Genomic DNA, 19532 nt, shown 5'->3' with positions numbered 1-19532 from the left:
ACTCTGTTTCTGAGACAGATATAGCTGTGCTACAATTACAAAATCACCAAGTTTCACCTGGCACCGGGAATTTGATAGTATGTGTGGATCACAACCAAAAACTTATACATAAATTCTACAGACACAATCCACCTTCTGCCCCTATATGACTTTCACTTATTCCTCCACCAAAAAGAAGTTTGGAGAGAGGGACAGTGAGTTGAATGCTGTCTAATTAAAGAGTAACCAGTGTTTCTTCTAGTAAAACCAGAATGACCAAGTTGCTCCTGTATGAATACAGCACATGTAACTTGAATTTTGTACTGAGGCTTCATTAAGGATAATTATTTGTAGAAAGTTAATGGGATGATTTTTTTTTTTTTTTTGCCACTAGAGGCACCAGACAAAAAGTTAGAAACTCACAGTATTTGTTACTTAGACAGCAGCCACACTATGGAATTATAATCTAATTTTCAAGAAAGTCTTCATTTAAATGCACATATTACCTCTCATATATTTAAGGGTCCAAAAAAGGAATAAGCTGTCTAAACCAAACCACACTTCTCAGTTGCACACATCCACAAAGGGGACATTAGAACATGCAGCACTGTTTCTAGATGATTGTAGCATTGACTGTATTCAAGGATCAGCCTTTCAAAAATACTTTCACTGGAAAGAAACAAGCATTATGAATGTTAAGTTAATCTTTTTACATTGCTCTCCAGCTATCAGCTTCAAGTATATGCTGACAGTATGATAAAACATTTCCATGTATTTTGAAGTTTGATTCTAGGAAAGGATCTCCAGGAAGGAGGGAAAAAATTACCTTAAAACTGTCTAGTTTTTCTACAGAGCACATTGCCAGAGCAAAAACCCATGCCTATGAAATGTGTTTTGCACAATCATTTGTTGTGATTTAATGCTTAGTGTTTCCTATCTTCAAGCAATTTATTATATAGCAAAGAGTATGTTAGTGAAGTTAGCCTTCAGTTACCCGTTTAGGTTTTTGGGGTGGGGGAGGAAGTTTCATGTATGATATGAAGCATTTTCTACTGCTTGACAGCAGCATGGAAGTGTCCCAACCAGGGTTGTGCAAGGAGAATTAAGACAATCATTCTTTCCACAGGCAATCTTTATTTTAGATGTTTAACAGCCTGGATATTCAGCAGCCTAACTGATTGCACAGCCTGTCTGTCCCTCCCCTGCTCTGAAGAATTTTTCATTTATATGGGCAAATTTCAAAGCTCTTTCAGGAGAGGAAAAACAAAAACTGGCAAGCAAAGAATGTATTAAGTTGGCTCCAGCAGAGCAGACAGACCTCTCCAAACACTTTCTTCCAGTAGGTGACAGTACCAACCACTGTTGTGAGGCAGCTCAAAGAAGGAACATGAGCACATTTCTTCACAGACATGCTGTGCCATACCTACAGGAAGTACTGGCAGATCTCCACTTATATCCAGGTTGTGAAGTGAAGAGAGCTTCTGCAGCTGTATGCTTTTTTCCTTTATCTGAGGACTCACATGATTTCTTCTAGCCCAAGTCTTGGTTTTTGTAGTTCTCTTGTCTAGCAAGATTCAGCACTTACATAAAAATAGATAAATGGATGTTTGCTGTTTCAGGAAAGATCTGATTGGAAAAAGGTATGTCCATTAAAAGTGTAGGCAAATACAAGTTGGGTTGGAAAAGGCATATTGTAGCTAGCTGTAGAGGAACAAGGTGCAGAAGGAGAAGAAAACTACATGCACAGTATCAATTCCGTTTATGTTAATTTTCCTCTGAGCAATAATGTAAAATATTTATAGTGCTGTGAAAACAAAGGCAGATCAAATAGGAGGCAGAAAATAATGCAGGGGCAGATGAAGTGTATTAAGAGAAATTTGCATGTTTACAAGGGAAAGAAAAACCCATATTCAAATTTAGCTTTGCACTCACACTGGCCAGCAGACATTGAATAGAAATAGGTAGTATTTAGAACCAGAGGGCTTATTTATTTTTCTGGGAAGCCAAAATGATACCATTAGCTTGATACTACCTCAATAACCAACTACACTCATATTTTTGTATCTATAAGCAGAAAATTCTTCAGGAGGAATATAAAGTCAACTTAACAATGAAGTCTGACCAAAGAGGTTAATAATGTCCCATTGCTCTGGGATACCACAAGACTGCAGCAGAGGAGCTGAGACTGGGATGATGACTGAAAATTCCTTCAGCACAGCCACAGGGTGTTGCTGTAGGAGTGCTCAGTGTGGCTATACCACCTTCACTAGATGCCAAAGGAGTCATATGACGAGGAGTAAAACAGAGTCAAACATTTGCAGATGGCAGAGGAAAAAATTGTTAAAAAAGAGAGGAAGGTATTTGTCAATGCAAGCTGGATCTGTTTTTACAGATGGAATCTCTGACCACTCTCCAAGCCTGCTGTGGAAGTAAACAATGATTTCATAACACAAAAATGAAGAGATGCAGGAAAGAATAAACCTAGTGAGACTAAAAACCAAACAACATTTGCAAATAAGTACAAGCCATCTTGTATCATCTCCTGCTACTGCCTTATATTCCCCACTCCTCCCTCCTGCTATATGAAGCCATATAAATTTTATCTGGTAAAGTGTTAAGTCCCCTCTAGAGTATAGGAATAAATTGTGTTTGTCAAGGCACTATTCTTTGTTCAGCACATTGGAATAAAGTCAAAAAACAAATTCCTAGGTTCCAGAGTGTCTGTAAAAATTACCTCAGGTCCCCAAAATAGACTTGAGTTGCTAATTCAAATAAACATTAACCCCAGGGAGAAATGTCTTTATTGGTCTTACTGGTCTCTCCTTATACCATTTGGTATGATACTGGTAAGAGCAATGAACTTCATCAAAAAAGTAAAGCTGTTCTGTAGATACAAAGACTGGGAAGGCAGAACATTTTGCCTGTAATTAGCTGCCGTGTGAATTTATAATTAACCATCTGACTGAGAATTATGTTTTGTTTTGTCACATTTGAGCACAAATACTTCAGAGTATCCAGAGTTAGGAGTTAACTGAAAAAGCTACCCCATAACTAATGAACCTCACATATTACACAGCTATGAAAGGCACTTTATCCCAAAAGGTACTTGGTAAAATAGATACAGTATTGCTATCCAGAAAGTTTAGAGACCCCCTTACATCCTAATCTTTGCAAGACAATTCAGTCCACGTGAGTTCCAGATATCTTAAATGCCTGCAGTCAAGAGTTGCCAGAGATAGCTGGTTAGAAGATTCAACTCCCTGAAGAGTTGTAAACTTGCTAGAAACAACTTATTTTACATCTGCACAAGTTGGCAGCTGTCCTTATCTGTTAATAAAGGAGTCCACAATACAAGAAGACCATTAAGAGAACAGACCTCAGCTGTAACTGCAATGAGAACAGGCATTAGAAACAAGCCTAGGAACTGATCCAAGTTCTGACTTGATTATTTTTTGTTACTATTTTAGAGACAGAACTGATTGAGAATGATTTAACATGTCATCACTAAAGCATAACCAAGAGATTATTGCTTCTTCCAAATGATGTCTTAGCCTTGAAATTGCATCCCTCCCACCATAAGCAATTTTTTTCTTATCTTGGAGGGGGAAGGATTAGCAACAGTCAAGTAGCACCTCATACTACAGAAGTTCTGGGGAGTAACTGCCAATAGCCTGGCACTGCAAGGACCTCAGACTCACCTGGCAGACCACGCTCTGACCTGTCTCCATCTTGCATGTCTGCCAGTGCTGCTTCTCAAAATATTGCAGCAGTAGCTGTGTCATTTTAGCCTCTGTCAGTCCTAATTTAGGAGATCAGCTGGGCTACTCTGATAGGAAACCCGCTCTGTCCATTACTCTGTGCAGACTATTAGTCTCAAGAACAAACATATCACCTGGCAAGTGTCTTAGCTGCCTAGAATGCTGCTGAAATAATTGAAGAAATACTTCATGATCTGGCTGGCAGTGGTAGTGCGTCCTACTAAAGCTTTCAACTTAGGAGATACATCATTTTACTTCAGTGCTAACATAATAATCAAAACCAATACTTTAACTGCTTGACTCATTTTATTTTTATCCCCTTGGCTGCATTTGAGTTTTACAGTGGTTTCTTAAAGACCATTCATTCTTGTAGACCTCTAAGAGGTAACAGACAAGATAGAAGCAATTATACATATAAAATTACTTATGTTTACAAATTTTTGGCAATCATAATAACCCGTTTTTTCCTATTGCCATTGCCCCAATCATTGAAAAAGAGAGTGTACAATAATTTACATCTGAAGTACTTCAAAGTGCTTGATAGTGATTTTCCAATAATTATTTACAAGTGGCTTATAGACATATATACAGGTGTTACAAGTTGTGGCTGGAATATGGCTTTCTATGGAAAGTGCTTTATATTTGGTCAGTGATGTTACTGACTAACCAACCCAAGGGTTACTGATAAAACTGTAACCACTGACAGCTGAATTGTTGTGGACAGGTATTTACAGAGTTGTTAAGCTGTAGAAAATGACTATTTACACAAATGTTCCATAAATACAGAAAGTATCTTCTTTCTTCCAAGAATGGAGGAAGTCCTTCAGCCACAAACCTGGTTACTATCCCCAAAGAGTGTAAGACACAAGTAAACTGAAAGTGATTGCTGATCCAGTGCTCATGCCATATCATCATCTGTGCTGACAACAGATATCTGTAAAAAAGTAAGTACAAGTTACCTACAGTTGCTCTAATAAAAGACAAAGCAACACACATCATTGCTAATTCTTCAGGCTAGTGACCACATTCAGCACAGATTATTCCATCCCAGGTACAGACACTAGTTACCTACCACAACTTTAACCTTAATTATAGGGTAAATTTGTCAGTTGATTCAGCCCAGTAGTGCCTGCAGCAGACACATCTCCTAAATTCAATTCCAGTATCATTTGGCAGTCTTTCTACTCCAATTACTAACTTGGAGTCTCAGACAAAATAGGCTTACTTACTGCAGGGTAGGTGTGTCCTACTGAACCGCTGTGTCTTCCAATATCAATTGTGAGGTCCTCTTCTGTGGTTTTTAGGTAAACTGGGTTATCAAAATTCATGCTTTTCATGTTCTTGTGCTGCCAGTTACGCCACATAAAGTAGCCAGCTGCTGCAGCCATCATCAGCAACACTGCAGGGAGATAAAGAGATTGCAAACATGGAGTAGAGTCCGGTCAAGCTCCTATGAGTGGCTTGTGCCACCACATGGGGTCCAAAAGGCTAGTAAATGCTCTACTCACCAGCAGGAAGAATGATCCAAGCCGCTGATGTTCTTCCAGCTGCAGTTACTTCAGAAGCTGCACCACTAGTGTTGAGTCCTGCATGAGAATTTGACACAGTGAGCTTGCATACTGACAGGCTGGCAGATTGTCATATACAAGCATATCCCAAACCCAGAAGCTCCTATTTGATTAGCTTCTCAGTAGCACAGTGCTAGAACAACCTAACATGCTTCATCCTGTATTAGTTGGAAACTTTCTTTATTGCTTGCCTTATGAGCACTCCTGGGATTTCATGGAACCTACAGATTCCACACTGTCCTATGTGAGCTAAATCTGTTTAACACATGCTCCAGCTGCTACACTACACAAGTGATCTGGCCTGTGTTCTCTACTTGCATGCAAAGGAAAAAACTTCCAAGTAGACTAGTTGGTCAGTTTGCATTTAATTTCTCTAATGTTTAGCAGTGTGAGTTATTGGGACCAGTACCTCCAGGAACTAGTCCAACAGTTGGAGATTTTTCTGTTGTGCTGGTATCTTTAGCCTCAGTGTAAGCCACAGTTGTTCCAGTACCTGAAACTAATTATAGATCAAGAACTAATTATAGATCAGTTAATCCTGAAGTTCTGCAATGGCTTTGCTATGACAGCCATGGTAGTGAAAGTTCAGCAGATGGCAAAAATGGTCATGCAGGTTGTTAGCTTCACTGGGAACGCTGACATTAACTATTTCACTAGCACGCCCTCAGCAGAGAGTTCTTGATGAAAAGTAGTTCTAATAACACCAGACAGTTAATCAGGAATGAATTACAGGCATTTAAAGTCACAACAGTCATAAGCCACCCCACCCCTCACATAAGGTTTTCTGAATAAGATTTTAGTTTTACAAGTTTACTGGTTAGGTACAGCCTTTGATACCCATAGCAACCTTTTAGTGCAGCCAAGGAAGGCAAGCATCCTTGCATTTAGCACTCTGTGGCAGTCAGAATCAATACACAATACAGTCAGTGGCACCTTGGAGTTTCTAGTTCCACTCCACAGGACAAAGCAAGCCTGCTGCATAGTCAGTGGTGACAACAGTAGTACAGCAGCATGTTAATCTGGACCAAAAGGGAGGTACAAACTGCCTTGGACAGCAACATTAGCCAACCGCATTTTGATCTGTGTATTTACATGTACAGCCATGTTAGTTCATACCCCTGTTTTATAAGAGGCTGAGTATGTTTTGTCCTTGTGCTTGCTGTCTGCAGAAAGCCATGGAAGTACAAGATCTTGTTGCAAATGATGATGATGATGCAGAAGCAAAGCATGGACTTGGAACAGCACCTGCAGACTCTAAGGGCCATATCAATGCCCTCCCCTCCAGGATTAATTACGTCAGATTAATTTTAGCAAAGCTGTCAGCCTATAGCACTGTATTTCCTTCTCCCTAACAGGTTCAATAGTCTCCTACTCCTTCCCCATTCATCCTGGGAATTATCTCAGTTGTTACAGTACCTGTACATCTCAGGCCATCCTCCTGCAAGAAGTACCCAGCAGGACATGCACAGGTGTACTTTGGAGAATGTTCATTTATCTGAGGAGCAGGCAGGCACAGGTAGCTACAGCCTCCATTTGTCATGTGCTCTTCACACCAGTTCCTACCTGTTGGTACAGCAATTAAGGAGTGAACAAGAGTGAGCCTTCATGCTCCAAGTGTGCAGCAGAAGTATTTGCTCGGTAATTGTTTTAGTAGAATTACTTGTCTCAGCTGGTTATAGATTTATATCTGCTCTGCCCAAGAAAGAGCAATTGCAACTAGACCTCTCAATCCCCATGGGGCTGCCTATGTTAGAAGCTCCAAGCAGGAATAGGAATGGACATCTGTACAGTGAAGAGAAATCATTTATCACCATCCAGGCAGGGCAGGCTTCTTACAAGTATGCATTGACTTAACTATAAACTGTATTGAAATTACCTGAAGGCTGAACAAGTTCATGATACACAATGATGTCCTGTGCATCATTGAGGTTGTTCACAAGGGTAACCAAATCAGTTCCAGTAAATTTGTTGGCACCATAGACTGCCTCATTCTCTCCATCAATCCAGTACACACGGTCCTAGAAGACAATGTCATTGCATCCCATTACCTCCATGATGCTATCAGCCCCATACCAGCAAGAAGAGGATCTTTGACAATGACTATAGGAAGCCGTTCTTACCTCAAAAATGGTTAGAGCAAGAGGATGAGGAAGGAACATGTGTGACTTCAGCACAATTCTACGATCCTGGCCATTCAAGTCCACACTTGACAGCATGTGTAGTTTGGAATCAAGCCAGTACAGGCGGCTTTTTACAAGATCTAGGAGGGGGAAAACACCAATACCTTTAGTGTCCACATGGAGGAAACCTCCAAAGCTTGCTGCAAGAATTGAAACACGCACAGGTATGAGAATGGTGGCAGTGTTGCCCTAGTTTCTTACCATTCCAGGATACAGAGTGCTGCTGCAGTGATGCCTATGTGGCCTGTGCCTCAACTATAATATAGAGCAGTTCAGGAAAAGTTACTATTTCAGTATCTGAGAAGTGCTGATGCCTGTTGCAGTGTCTTCAGGCATACAGAAGCTTCCCTTTCTCAGAAGCTGAAAATAGTTCTCTGAAGAATGACCTTGGCTTTTGTAGCAAAAAAATTGCTAAAGCTCCAGAATACCTCTGGCAGAGACAAGTTCAACATACCTAGAGCAATTCCATTAGGCCATTGGATTTCTGTTGTCACAAGCTGCTGTCTGTCAAATCCATTCATTCCTGCTTTTTCAATTTTTGCTGGCTCACCCCAGTCTGACCAGTACATAAAGCTGTGAAGCAGAATTTATGTTGTATGATGCACTATAGTACTGTGTAGTATCACTCTTTATTATGACCAATAACTAACAAAGGCTACCTAAGTCAGTTATCAGAACACGTAATTGGTAGGTCCACTCTTTTAAAAGAACCTGCACAAATACTCACCCAGAGATAGGATCTACAGCAATAGAAGCTGGCTCTCTCAGCTCAGAGAGAAACAAAACCTTTCTTTTTGTGCCATCTAGGCTAGCCACTGAAATGGTCTTTGCAGTTGAGTCTGTCCAGTAGATGTTCTTATAAACCCAGTCAACAGCAATTCCTGCAGGACTGTGTATGTTGTCCAGGATTCTGATGTGTGTTCCAACTTTATCACGGGTATCAATAGAGGCACTGGAAGACAAGAATTACTTGCTTTCAGCCACTTCCATTGCAGATACTATCCCTTGGCATACCTCAGCAAATACTGCACAAGATTTCAGGCAGAAGATGCATGTGGGACTTTCCACAGAGTGCCTTTTGCACAAATGTAGCAGCAGCTACCAGAAAGTGCAACAGGCATACACATTGGTAGCTGTGGGAGCTTGTATCAACTGTACTTTGTCTTTAGGACACGAGGAATCTAGTTTTCACTACCAGAGACTAGAGAAATAGCTTGAGTAAAACCATGGCATGGTTTAGGGAAGTAAACTAGGTTCAGAAGCTAAGCCCATTTACCTGAAGATTGCTTTTTGGCTGAAGTCTGCCCAGTAAAGCTTTTGCTCAGCAATATCAGCATCTAGTGCTATAGAGTTTCTTAGCTGCTCTACAAGCTGAATGTATTCTTTTCTCTCAAGGCCAATCTTCCTTATGTCCCGGCGGTTGGTGAAAATTAGACTTGGTTCTTTCCCTGTGAAAAGAGTTTGTTATCTGTACTTCTAGCTATTCAGTAACACACTTTTCTTTTACAAAAAATGTTAAGAGTCATCATATTTAGTATCTGTCATTCCACACTTGCTAGGAGATGCTGACAGAGGTCTTGGCTGTACCATACCTCATCCTTTTCTCCCTCCACAACTTGATGGGGAGGATCCTCCTGCCCAGGGAGTAGACACAAGCAGTTTATGTCAGACAGCTTTAAGTACTGTATCATGGCATCATTTGAAGTGTTAGTAGTGATCAGTAACACCATAATAGCTAGTGTAAAAACCACAGTAGTATAAACAGTGCATCATTTGCTGACTCATTTTAAAGTAGGGATATAAAAGTCATGTCAACACTCACCAACTGCCTTGCACACCCCAGTAGCAAGATCCATCTGATAGCCACGGCTGCATTCACATTTGTAGCCCCCTTTCAGGTTGATACAGATCTGACTACATATACCAGGGTTCTGACATTCATCAATATCTGTAAGAAGAAAAACTTAATTTATGCTCACCTCCAATATCACCAGTAGAGTCCATGTTAAACTACTAGATATTTACCTCCACAGGTCCTCCTGTCCAGAAGCTCAAACCCAGCTGGACAGTCACATTCATAGCCAATAATGAGATCTCTGCAGATATGAGAGCATCCGCCATTGTTCACCAGACATTCATTGATGTCTAGAAGAGAGAATTGGCCACTTCTGAGAAGGCATGCTTGTTTAGTTTTATAGTGTTAGCCATGGAGCACTTTTCCAGGTACATATCCACTTTCTAACAATGCCTGTCACATCTGATAAACTGGCACTCAAAGTCATATGCAAGAGAACCCCCTCAAATTCACGTTCACGCAGCTACCAGCACTTTCTCTGTGTTACAAGCAGGCAGCAATATAGATTGAGGTTCCTAAAGTTTCAGTGTTTCTAATGCATTCAAGTTCTTTCCTGACTACAGATAAATCATCCTATCAGCCAATTTGGCTAGGATAAAACTAGCCTATTCACTAGGTTGGTCTCAGTTGTAAGTTTGCCACCAAGAAGTGCCAATGGGCATTCCAGCTGACATCTGACAACTCCGAGGCTATATCTAAGTATATCTAGTAATCAGCATTGTGCAAAGAGTTTGTTCACTTACTACACTCCTTGAGGGGCTCATCACTCCAGTCCTTGCAGTCTCTCTGCTGGTTACACACTTTATTGATATCTATACATTCTCCACTTCTGCACTTGAATTTGCCAGGTCCAGAGCACTGAATAACTGACATAATGAAGATTGTGAGAGTGACTACCAACTTCAACAGATATTCTGCAAAGACTTCATTCTTGCTCAGTTCCACACTTACCATTGTTACAATTTGCTTCATCTGTGCCATCCAGACAATCTCTCACACCATTGCACTGCCTACTCCCATGGATGCAGTTTCCATCTTCACATCTGAACTGGTCTGGTCTACAGGTCCGAGAAGCTGAGGACACAGCCATAACAGACTTTTACTCCTGAGGTCTACTGAAGCAAAGGAAATAAAAGAGGAGTCAAGCAGTACCTCCTAGAGAAGGACCAAGTGAACTTACGGCAGTTGATTTCATCACTTCCATCCTTGCAGTCAGGGTCTCCATCACAGCGCCACTTTTTGTGGATACATTCACCTGAGCCACACTGCACCTCACTGGCAGAGCACTTCACAGAAGGTGCAGGCTGGCGGCCACATTGCTCTAGAGACTCATCTGAGTGGTCAGAGCAGTCAGCATCATCATCACACACCCAGCTGAGGGGAATGCAAGTCGAGCTCTTGCACTGGAACTCATGAACTCCACAGGTAGGAGGTGCACACTCCAGCTCATCACTACCATCACTGCAGTCATCTTGACCATTGCAGACAAAGCTCTTGGAAATACATTGCCCACTGCTGCATGTGAAGTCTGCTGGACTACAAGTCACATTGCCTGGGGTAATGGGAGTAAGAGAGATTAGTACATTGTCACAAGAAGGCTGACTTTTGTGTAAAGGTATTTTGTTTTGCAGCTGCCAGCTGACACAAGATCAGCATCCTGTATAATGCAATAGGGAAGCCTAAATGACCACCTACAGGACACTTGGGTTCCACAGACCATCCTCATTGCCTTTGGACATCATAAGTGATAGGCATCAGATTTGAACTACTGAGTGAAAATAACCTTCTGAAGTAGCTAGGCTGTCCTGCACTTCAGATTGCAAGTCTTTCAGAAAACAGGGTCTAACCCTGTGAACCAAAGACAGAAGATAAAAGAAATGCTAACTCAAGAGTACAGACGAAGATTAAGTTAGTATGTACTGTAGTTTGAAATTAAAGTGTTTTGTGCTGGTCTCCAGGACAGCAGTGGCCCATTTGCCTGGACCAGTAGGGATAACAGACCAAGATCTTGTCCGAATTGATCCCATGGTTACGCACACCCATGCAATTTATGTCAGTACAAATTATGCTGGGTTAATAGCAATGTAGCTAATAGCTCAGTATGCCTAGGCTCATAGTTATATCAGCTTCATTAGAAACACTGTCTGTAGATTTATTGTAGATTAAGACATTAGTTTGCCGAGTAAGATGGCAGCTCCACAGACACCTAGCAGATCTGGGTCTCATTTGGCCATCCAGGTAAGGTGGTTCCAATGGAAGCCAGCCCTGTGGCTTTGGTTACAGCATGTATGTCTCAGGACACCTCAGAAAATGCATATGTATGCAAATTCTTTTGAATAAGCCAGGAATGCTGCACATGCTACAATGGCAGCTTTACTTTTGTACCAGCCTGAAGTTTCCCCCTGCCCCAGACACCCAAACAACAGAAATCCAGCTTCACAGATATTTCAGGATTGGACTATAAAGTAGATTAGTTATGCTCTTTGCTAAAAGTTGCTACTACACTTTTAGGAGATAATTTGTTAATGTAAGCAGCAATTTCAGAAACTCTCAACAAGTTCTGACAGTTGGCTTGCCAGGTGACTAAGCCTACCTATAGCTACTGCCAAAATTAGCAGAGAAAAAAAAGACACATATTAAAAACCTTACATTATTGTAGCTCTTAATTTAGCAGGATAGAGGACTGTTAGAAAAATTTGCTTTAAGCAGCTGCAAAACAAGATTAATGTAGGAGAGATATTGATACTATCAAAAATTTATCTTCCCAAATATACTGCCCAGCTAGCTCCTTTCCAGACAGGTCAATTTCAAATGGAGTTATGCAACCACCATTTCTTTCCTTACCACAATTCTGTTCATCTTCTTCACTGTCACAGTCTTTTTCACCATCACATTTCCAGGACACTGGGATACACTGCGTTGACTGAGGACCACAGCTGATTTCATTTACCCGGCACGTTCTTGTGTCTATTGAAAAAAAAGTTTAAGTTCAATCTAGGAGCCATTGATCTTGGGTATCAGCATTTGAGACTGAATTGAGACTGAAAGGCTTCAGGTCTGGACAAAGTTGCAGTTATTTAGATGCAAACATCTGTATAAATTGATGGAAAAGGCTACACTATTCTGTAGTGTTCAGTTAAAAAAGATGTTTCTAGTTTCTAAGAGATTAGTACCTTAACAGTATCTTTGTAGTGGTAGCGTTGTGATTGCATGCCAATTACACTATAGCAGCTTGAGCTACAACAAGCAGTAGTAGGGAGGAGTAATGCCAAAGTGCACTAGGACTTGGGCTGAAATATTCCCCACTGTGGATCCTACTGATACAGGAAAATGACACTTTCTGGATCTATATTGCTTGATGAGTTATGATACTTCAGACCAGACCTGCTAAACCTGAGATCTCACAGTCAAACCTCTGCACTACTGCTTCCCACACCCAACACGCAGTCAGATACTCAGTCCCTACATTAGCTCTGTAGTATTGGGGCTGCACTTGCAAAGTAGCTGCCTTGGAGAACAGCAATCACTTGGTGGACAAGTCACAGTGACAGTCAGGCCTGTCATGGTCTACTTGCTGCTTCTGACTGTGAGGAAAACCTGGTACTTATTATCTCTTACCCATGCAAGTGCAAGAGTGGCCACTCAGTTCTGCATCTTTTTAAGCAGTAAGAAGTCTCCTCTAGACCCTGACAAGGCCAAGCACTTAGGAAGGTGCTCCCCAAGACGAGTTCATCCCTGCTTTAGGAGGGGAACCAGACTGCAAGCAGGCAGGAAGTCAAAATGCTCCTCCCCACAGGTTTGGCTACACCACCATGCCAGGTTCACTTACGGCACAGTTCGGAACTCTCATCAGACCCATCCTCACAGTCCGGATCCCCATCACACTGCCATCTGTTAGGCACGCATTGGCCACTGAGGCACACAAAGTCAGACTCGGCACATGTCTTCTTCACTGCAAGGAAGAAAAAGACACTTGTTTAGGTACCAGAGCTTAGCTTATTTATTGCTAACAGGGATCAGTTTTGTTGCCCTAGAAAGTTATTCAACACCCTTGGTTTGTGGATGCCTGGTGTTGTCCCCTAACAACCTAGTAAACAGTGCTGTTGACCACTTCCAACACAGTTATTCTGTGTACAGAGAAACACTTATATTCATCTAATCAGGCACTGAAGGACCACCTATTGCTAAGGAGACTAAGTGGGTTAGTTTATATTAGCTACTGCTTTGAACAGACCTGAGTTAAAATAAGGTCTGTTGATATTAATATTTAGGTTTTGAACTCTGAGTTTATAGTGGAAGCATTTGATTCGTCATTATAGAAGCATGGTACTATGTAACTCTAGGGTAATAGTTTAGGTCTGCCTGAGGAGACTGGCAGCTCAACCACACCAGTGATGGATATAGAGTATGCTTTGCCTGGTCTCCAAGTAAATCTAGTCATCTATCTTGGCTTCTATGTCTGCTTACAGCAAGGGTTGGCAGCCAAAGCTACACTTAATGTTTATAGGAGACACAGCAGAATCACTTTCACATATAAAACAGGGCTTTTAGCCATGGAATAGCCAACAGCAGAGTGCTAATAGCAAACATTTTCTATTATGTATTCAAGAAACAACTGAGAACAGGCTTATATTCTGTTCCTGTCAGTCATCACTCTCACAAGTGAAGAATTTTGGTCACAAGCTTTGTCTCAGTTGCCAATTTCAGGAGAGTTAGATAACACTCAGGAAAATTCAATTGCCTCAGATGGGCACAAAGAATCAATAGTGGTTATTCTAAGAAATTTGTGTTCCAACTGCCAGAAGTGCTGGGCAGGATAAGTATCTCTCCAGCTATCTACTGTTAAGTCCCCACTTCCACCTAGCAAGTAGTACTACAGAGGTATTACTTTGATTACTTACCACAAGCACTCTCATCACTGCCATCTGAACAGTCTTCATCACCATCACATTTCCAGATTTGAGGAATACAGCGTCCATTACCACATGCAAACTGGGATTCTTCACATTTTGCTCTTGCACCTTTGATGAAAAAAGGAACTTATGCCTCAATACTGTTCAGCAATACGTCTCACTTTCCCCACTGATCAAGAAGCTACCCAGCCTAATCAAGAGCCTAACACCAACACGAAACCAGATCTGAGCTCCAAATTTTTGCAATCACCTTATTCAATCATGAAAGTAGAGCCAAAAGCTTTCCTTCACAGTAAAAAAGCAGAGTCTAAGCACCATAACCATCCACCTGCTAAACAGCAGCAAACAATCTTAGTGTTATTCTCACTCAGTTTTCCTCTTCAAGGCAGGGTCAAGCCCGCAACTGTGCCCACAATTACTTTTGCTGTCTTGCACCTAGCATCACATTCTCAAAACTCTTCAAATTTTAAGCAAACTGGGTTTTATTAAATTTTATTAATGTCAAGCTGCATTAGCATTTCAATGCTCTGCTGCTAACACATCACAGCAGAATCCCCAAGACATCTGTAAAGGTAGCTTAGATAACTGCTTTGTAGCTAAGCAAGTTTTCATGCTTTGTTATTCCTCAAAAAGTGGCATCCAGAGACATTCCTCGGTATACACCAAAAGAAGTGTGATGCTAAAAGAGCAAAGTAATCAATCACTTCCTTCTGGTATGAAGTCCATTGTCTCACAACTGGTAAGTTTTGGTTTGCTAGTATGTTTGAGTAATATACTGCTTTCTGCAAGATCCTTAGAGTGTATTTTCCAGTGTATCTTCAACTCTACAACTGTATGACCCCATCCCTCAAGGGAACGTGCTTTGTCTTGGAAGCCCTGCTAAAACTGTCACTAAAAGCAGCAGCCTGCATCTTCAGCAGCTAAGCCAGAGCTGTTCCACTTAATGCACGCAGGCAAGTGTGTAAGATTGTGCATCAGTATTGGCTGCACATGCCTAGAGCATGATGCAAGACTCCTGATCCTTCGTGGTTTATTGCATCATTTAGTGAGAGTGCTTTGTCCTGGCATTCCAGAGCTCAAAGGGCACTGAATTTCAGTAGAATATTATTTGCTATTTTTATATCCTCTCTGTATGACATGCAAAATGCAAGACAGTTTCCAAGCAGAAGGAAGGTACTCAGGCATTTTACATTATATTAGTGGCTAGCCATCACACATCAGGTACTCACAAATGCTGGACAGTACAAGCAAGAACAACATGAGCAATTCTATCTGCTGAATGTCTCATGTAAATCCATGAGCAAGGATGTGTAAAAGCACCTTACTAAGTTCTGCCAATATTTTAGTAGCCTTACCGGGGGAGTAAAGCAGTAATCCTGTTGTTAGGACAAAGTTATCAACTTTTTTCATGGGAACTGTGTTCAAAAAGTACCAAAAATCAGAACATCAGCTCTTGTGTATACTGTTTCCATTCCCCTGTTTCCTTTTCTGGTTGGGAATTACACCAGCATGTGCTTTCTAAGAGTGTGTTTTTGTAAAGCTACTACTACAACTTGGTCATGAGCTGTCAATCAATTAGCTTGCCTTGTGCTAGACAGCACACCCCAGCCACCTAAGAGTGGGAGTAGATGCCACTAAGATGTTCTAAGCCTGATACCTTGTTGTCCAGCAAGCTCTAAAAGAAGGTTAGAGTTGTGAGCCCTGGTCACATATTTCAGGTTTTACTGTACTACTGCATAAAATATGCAACAACTGACTCCTGCTAGTTTCAGGACTTCCTCATCCAGGCATTCAGAGTGAGAACAGTCAACCTTTCCCAAAATAGCACACAGAGATATTAGACTAAGCCTGCCACTAAGGAGATCCCAAAATAACTCCATGGCCCTTAGTTACCTCTGTTTCAAGCTAGAATAACCAGAAAAGGCTTGCTAAGGCTGCCTAGTACATTGTGACTTACAAATGTAACACCATTTTGATCAAATGCTACAGGGAAGCTATGCACAAGGCTAACAGAAACCATAGCTGAGGTTGGAGTAACAGCTGTAACTTTACCATTACAATCCTAACAACAAGCCATTCCAAGAATATATCATTGCTTCTGCAGCTGATACCAAATGAAATGTCAGAGCAACTACTTTTAGCTCACAAACAAGTAAAAAAAAAATCGACAAGACCTAACTCCTACACAGGTGCACAAAGGTAGAGGTCAGCGTCTGCTACCGCTCCTGAAGATGTCTGTCAGACTCTAACAGCCACTTGAAATGAGCTCCAGTTAAGATGGTTAGTTACAGCCAGTAACTCTGATCCCCTGTCTTACACCAAGCACCATTCTACAATGCCAGGTAACCAATTTAGTTAGGTACTACCAGTCTAATCCACTGCTATTTGAAGCAATGGAGTCATACCTCAACTGCAGCTTCAGTCACTAGATACCTAATGATTTTTGGATCAGCATCAATTAGCCACTAACTCAAGCGTCTCTTTATGTGCTCTTCTTGCAGTAGTGAAGTGCAGTGAAGCACCTTCACACATTTTCTCTTCCTTGGAATGCAGCTTAGGCTGAAAAATGCTGATAACCAGTAACATCAGAGCCTGGGATTGCTAACACATATTACTGTTCCCCAGGTAACTACTTGCTAGAAGTTGGCTCATAAGCAGCAATGGGTGTAGGGTGAAGGAGACAGTTACACTGACTACCCAAGATAAACTACCTTTCTCCATATCCCTGCTATCACTGTTAGTCTCAGCCCCTTTAGCAGGTTGCCAGATTACTTGTCTGGGCAGCTTCAAACATGTGACACTTGTGTACTGTCATCTGACACCAAGTCCCAGAAAAGCTTCCAACCGTGATTGGGAAACCTTGTGAGAGCTCAGACAGGAGCTAGCTTAGACTTTTCCCAGACCCTGGCAATTGCAACTCCTAGTAGAAGACAGCTGATGGGTCTACTAACTCAAATTGAAAGAACAATCAGAGTAACTTGGTTAGCTACCCTACTAATTACCATCCACTGTGTATCTCTTGTGATGACTTCTGAGCACAATGAAGTAGCAGGTTCAGTGCCAGCCAGCTTGGTCCTTCATTCTACAACTGTTAACCATGTCTGTTGCAGACCAGGCACCGGAGCAACCTACATGACTGGGAGACCAGAAGTGACTACGCAGACATTTCTCCTCTCTCTCTTTGTATGAGGACTGGATAAAACAACATGCTGGCAGGGCTCTACCCAACATAGCTGTTGTCTGAGCTACTGCACACTGTTATAGGAAAAACCACCAAGATCAGACACTTAGGCCTACTTTAGGACAACAGCCAGGAGATTTAAGAGCAATACAACAATGCAAACTTCAACTGCCCACCTCCTACCTAGGAGAGCAGGCTGAAGCTCAGCTCCTCAGGGAAGAAAGGAGTCAGCCAAATGATCACTACCTTCACTTAAGAGTAAAATATTTTTAAATGACCATCCAACTGGCTCATTGTGCAGGACCCCTGCCAATACGGGCAACAGCTTCTACGCCGGGAGGCGGCCCGGGAGCTGGCCACGAGCAGCGCTACTGGCGAACGCCCATCCCCGGGAGCAGGGAGCCAGCGCCGGCAGGACCCAGCCTCGCCACCAGGTGGAGACCCCTCACGGTGGTTATCCCGGACCCTGAACTAGAGCCATGCCAACAGCATGTGTTATCCAGTGTTTGTGGATAACACAAAGCCTAAGTTGAAACGCAGTTTGACAGCGCCTTTAACGCCGCGAGCTTCCTAAGCGCTCCTCTTTCGCCCTCCACAACAGAGCCCGAATCCTCCTCGACCCTCTCGCGTTAGCCCCAGCCCCTCAGACCCTCCTCCTTAGTATCCATCAAGAAGCCGGGCCCCTCCCGCAGCAGGCGGGTAGCTCCCGGGGCTCGGTCCCCCCTCACCGCTCCCACCGCCCGGGGCCCCGGGGGGAAGGCGGCGCCTCGCCCGGCACGGGGGGCGGCGGGGCCGACGCGGCGGCAGCACCCCCCTGTTCAACCGGGCCCGCCCCGCTCCCCGCGGGGCAGCGGGCAGGCAGTCCGAAAGAGCGGGAGAAAATAATGAGGGCAAGGCAAAAGTAAAGGGCGGTAGGAGACGGAATCGCCGCGGGGGGCGGCGGCGGGAGCCGCCCCGGCGGTGCGGGCCCCAGCCCACTCCCCCGGCCCCGCACTCACCGTCGGCGGCGGCGCGCAGGCAGCCAAGGGCGAGCAGCAGCAGCAGCGCCCAGCAGCGCGGGACCCCCCGCCGCTCCGCGCCCCGCCTGTCGGCCGAGGCACTCGGGTCTCCGGGCTGCCGGTCCAGCCGCATCGCCGCGCCGGGGACAGGGTGCGCGGGCAGGCAGGCGCTGCGGGCGGGGAGCCGAGGAGCAGAGGCGGCAGCCGGAGACATACACGGGGGGAGGCCGTCCCCGCGGCGCTCTTATAGCAGCCGCCCGGCCGCCCTGCGCGCCCGCTAGTGACTCACGGCGCCGCGCCGGGCCCCGGTTGGTTCGCCAGCACCGCCCACCCCCGCTACCTCCTCCGCGGCACCTGCTGCCGCCGCGACGCGCCCGCACACCGCTCGGCGCGGCTCGGCGGGGCACGGGCGGCGCGGTGAGTGGCGCTGCGGCGGCGCGGAGCGGTGAGGTGCTGCGGGCAGAGCCTCCCGCGCCCCCCCGCCCGGCCCTCCTTCCGCAGGGCGGGGACGGGAGCGGTGCGACCCTGCTGCCAGAGCCTGCGCCGGGGCGGCGGAGCGCGGCAGTCCCGGCGGGAGAGGGTCGCGAGGCGTGGCGGCAGCGGCGGCTTTGTTTCCCCTGCGTCTCCCCAGCGCCGCTGCCGCCGGCCGCGGGGAGGGGGGATGCGGCTCCCCGGTCCGGGCGTGCCGAAACCCGCGCTGCGCCCTGGCTGCCTCCGAAGAAGCTTTTCTTCCACGCGGTGCCCACCGCCCCATCCGCACATGCTCGCGTGTTTGTGCGGTCTTCCTCCCTGTGTAGTGGAACTTGATTTAAAACGAAGCAGGCGCGGCTGTAGAGGAAGAAAAGCACTACTTCTGCTTAATCCGATCGAAGGATCGTAGTTAATCAGTAATTTCACAAAACGATATGTCAGAATCGTGTAATTACGAGCTTAACCTTTTATTTAGGGAGGAGAATTGGTAATTTTATGCCACGTTTGTAGCGTTTTATACATCCAATTACGTCTCGGTGAAATATACATCGAAAAGAAGGGCTGGTAAAATACAAAGTTGCGTTTGTACACGGCACCCTTAGAATGTGAAACTGTGCTTTCTAAAATAC

General features: G+C 44.0%; 1 protein-coding gene across 1 annotated transcript; it reads right to left on the bottom strand.

Moving 5' to 3' along the window:
- Positions 1-1096: 1096 nt before the first annotated feature.
- Positions 1097-18791, bottom strand: VLDLR (very low density lipoprotein receptor). Its single transcript, XM_041486106.1, has 19 exons — positions 18433-18791; positions 14242-14361; positions 13170-13292; positions 12185-12307; positions 10521-10892; positions 10292-10414; positions 10084-10206; positions 9511-9630; positions 9308-9433; positions 8762-8933; positions 8213-8437; positions 7940-8058; positions 7426-7565; positions 7182-7323; positions 6722-6868; positions 5715-5804; positions 5246-5323; positions 4967-5136; positions 1097-4671 (listed from the first exon to the last, which is right to left on the bottom strand). Exons 1-19 carry the CDS (start codon positions 18644-18646, stop codon positions 4636-4638), a joined length of 2763 nt encoding a protein of 920 aa, XP_041342040.1. The 5' UTR covers positions 18647-18791; the 3' UTR covers positions 1097-4635.
- Between the last annotated feature and the right edge of the window lie 741 nt (positions 18792-19532).

The sequence above is a fragment of the Pyrgilauda ruficollis genome, unplaced genomic scaffold (genome assembly GCF_017590135.1).
Source record: "Pyrgilauda ruficollis isolate IOZ18807 unplaced genomic scaffold, ASM1759013v1 scaffold74, whole genome shotgun sequence".
NCBI lineage: Eukaryota > Metazoa > Chordata > Aves > Passeriformes > Passeridae > Pyrgilauda > Pyrgilauda ruficollis.
The sequence above is the reverse complement of the archived record's forward strand: the minus strand, read 5'-3'. Positions and strand labels throughout refer to the sequence as shown.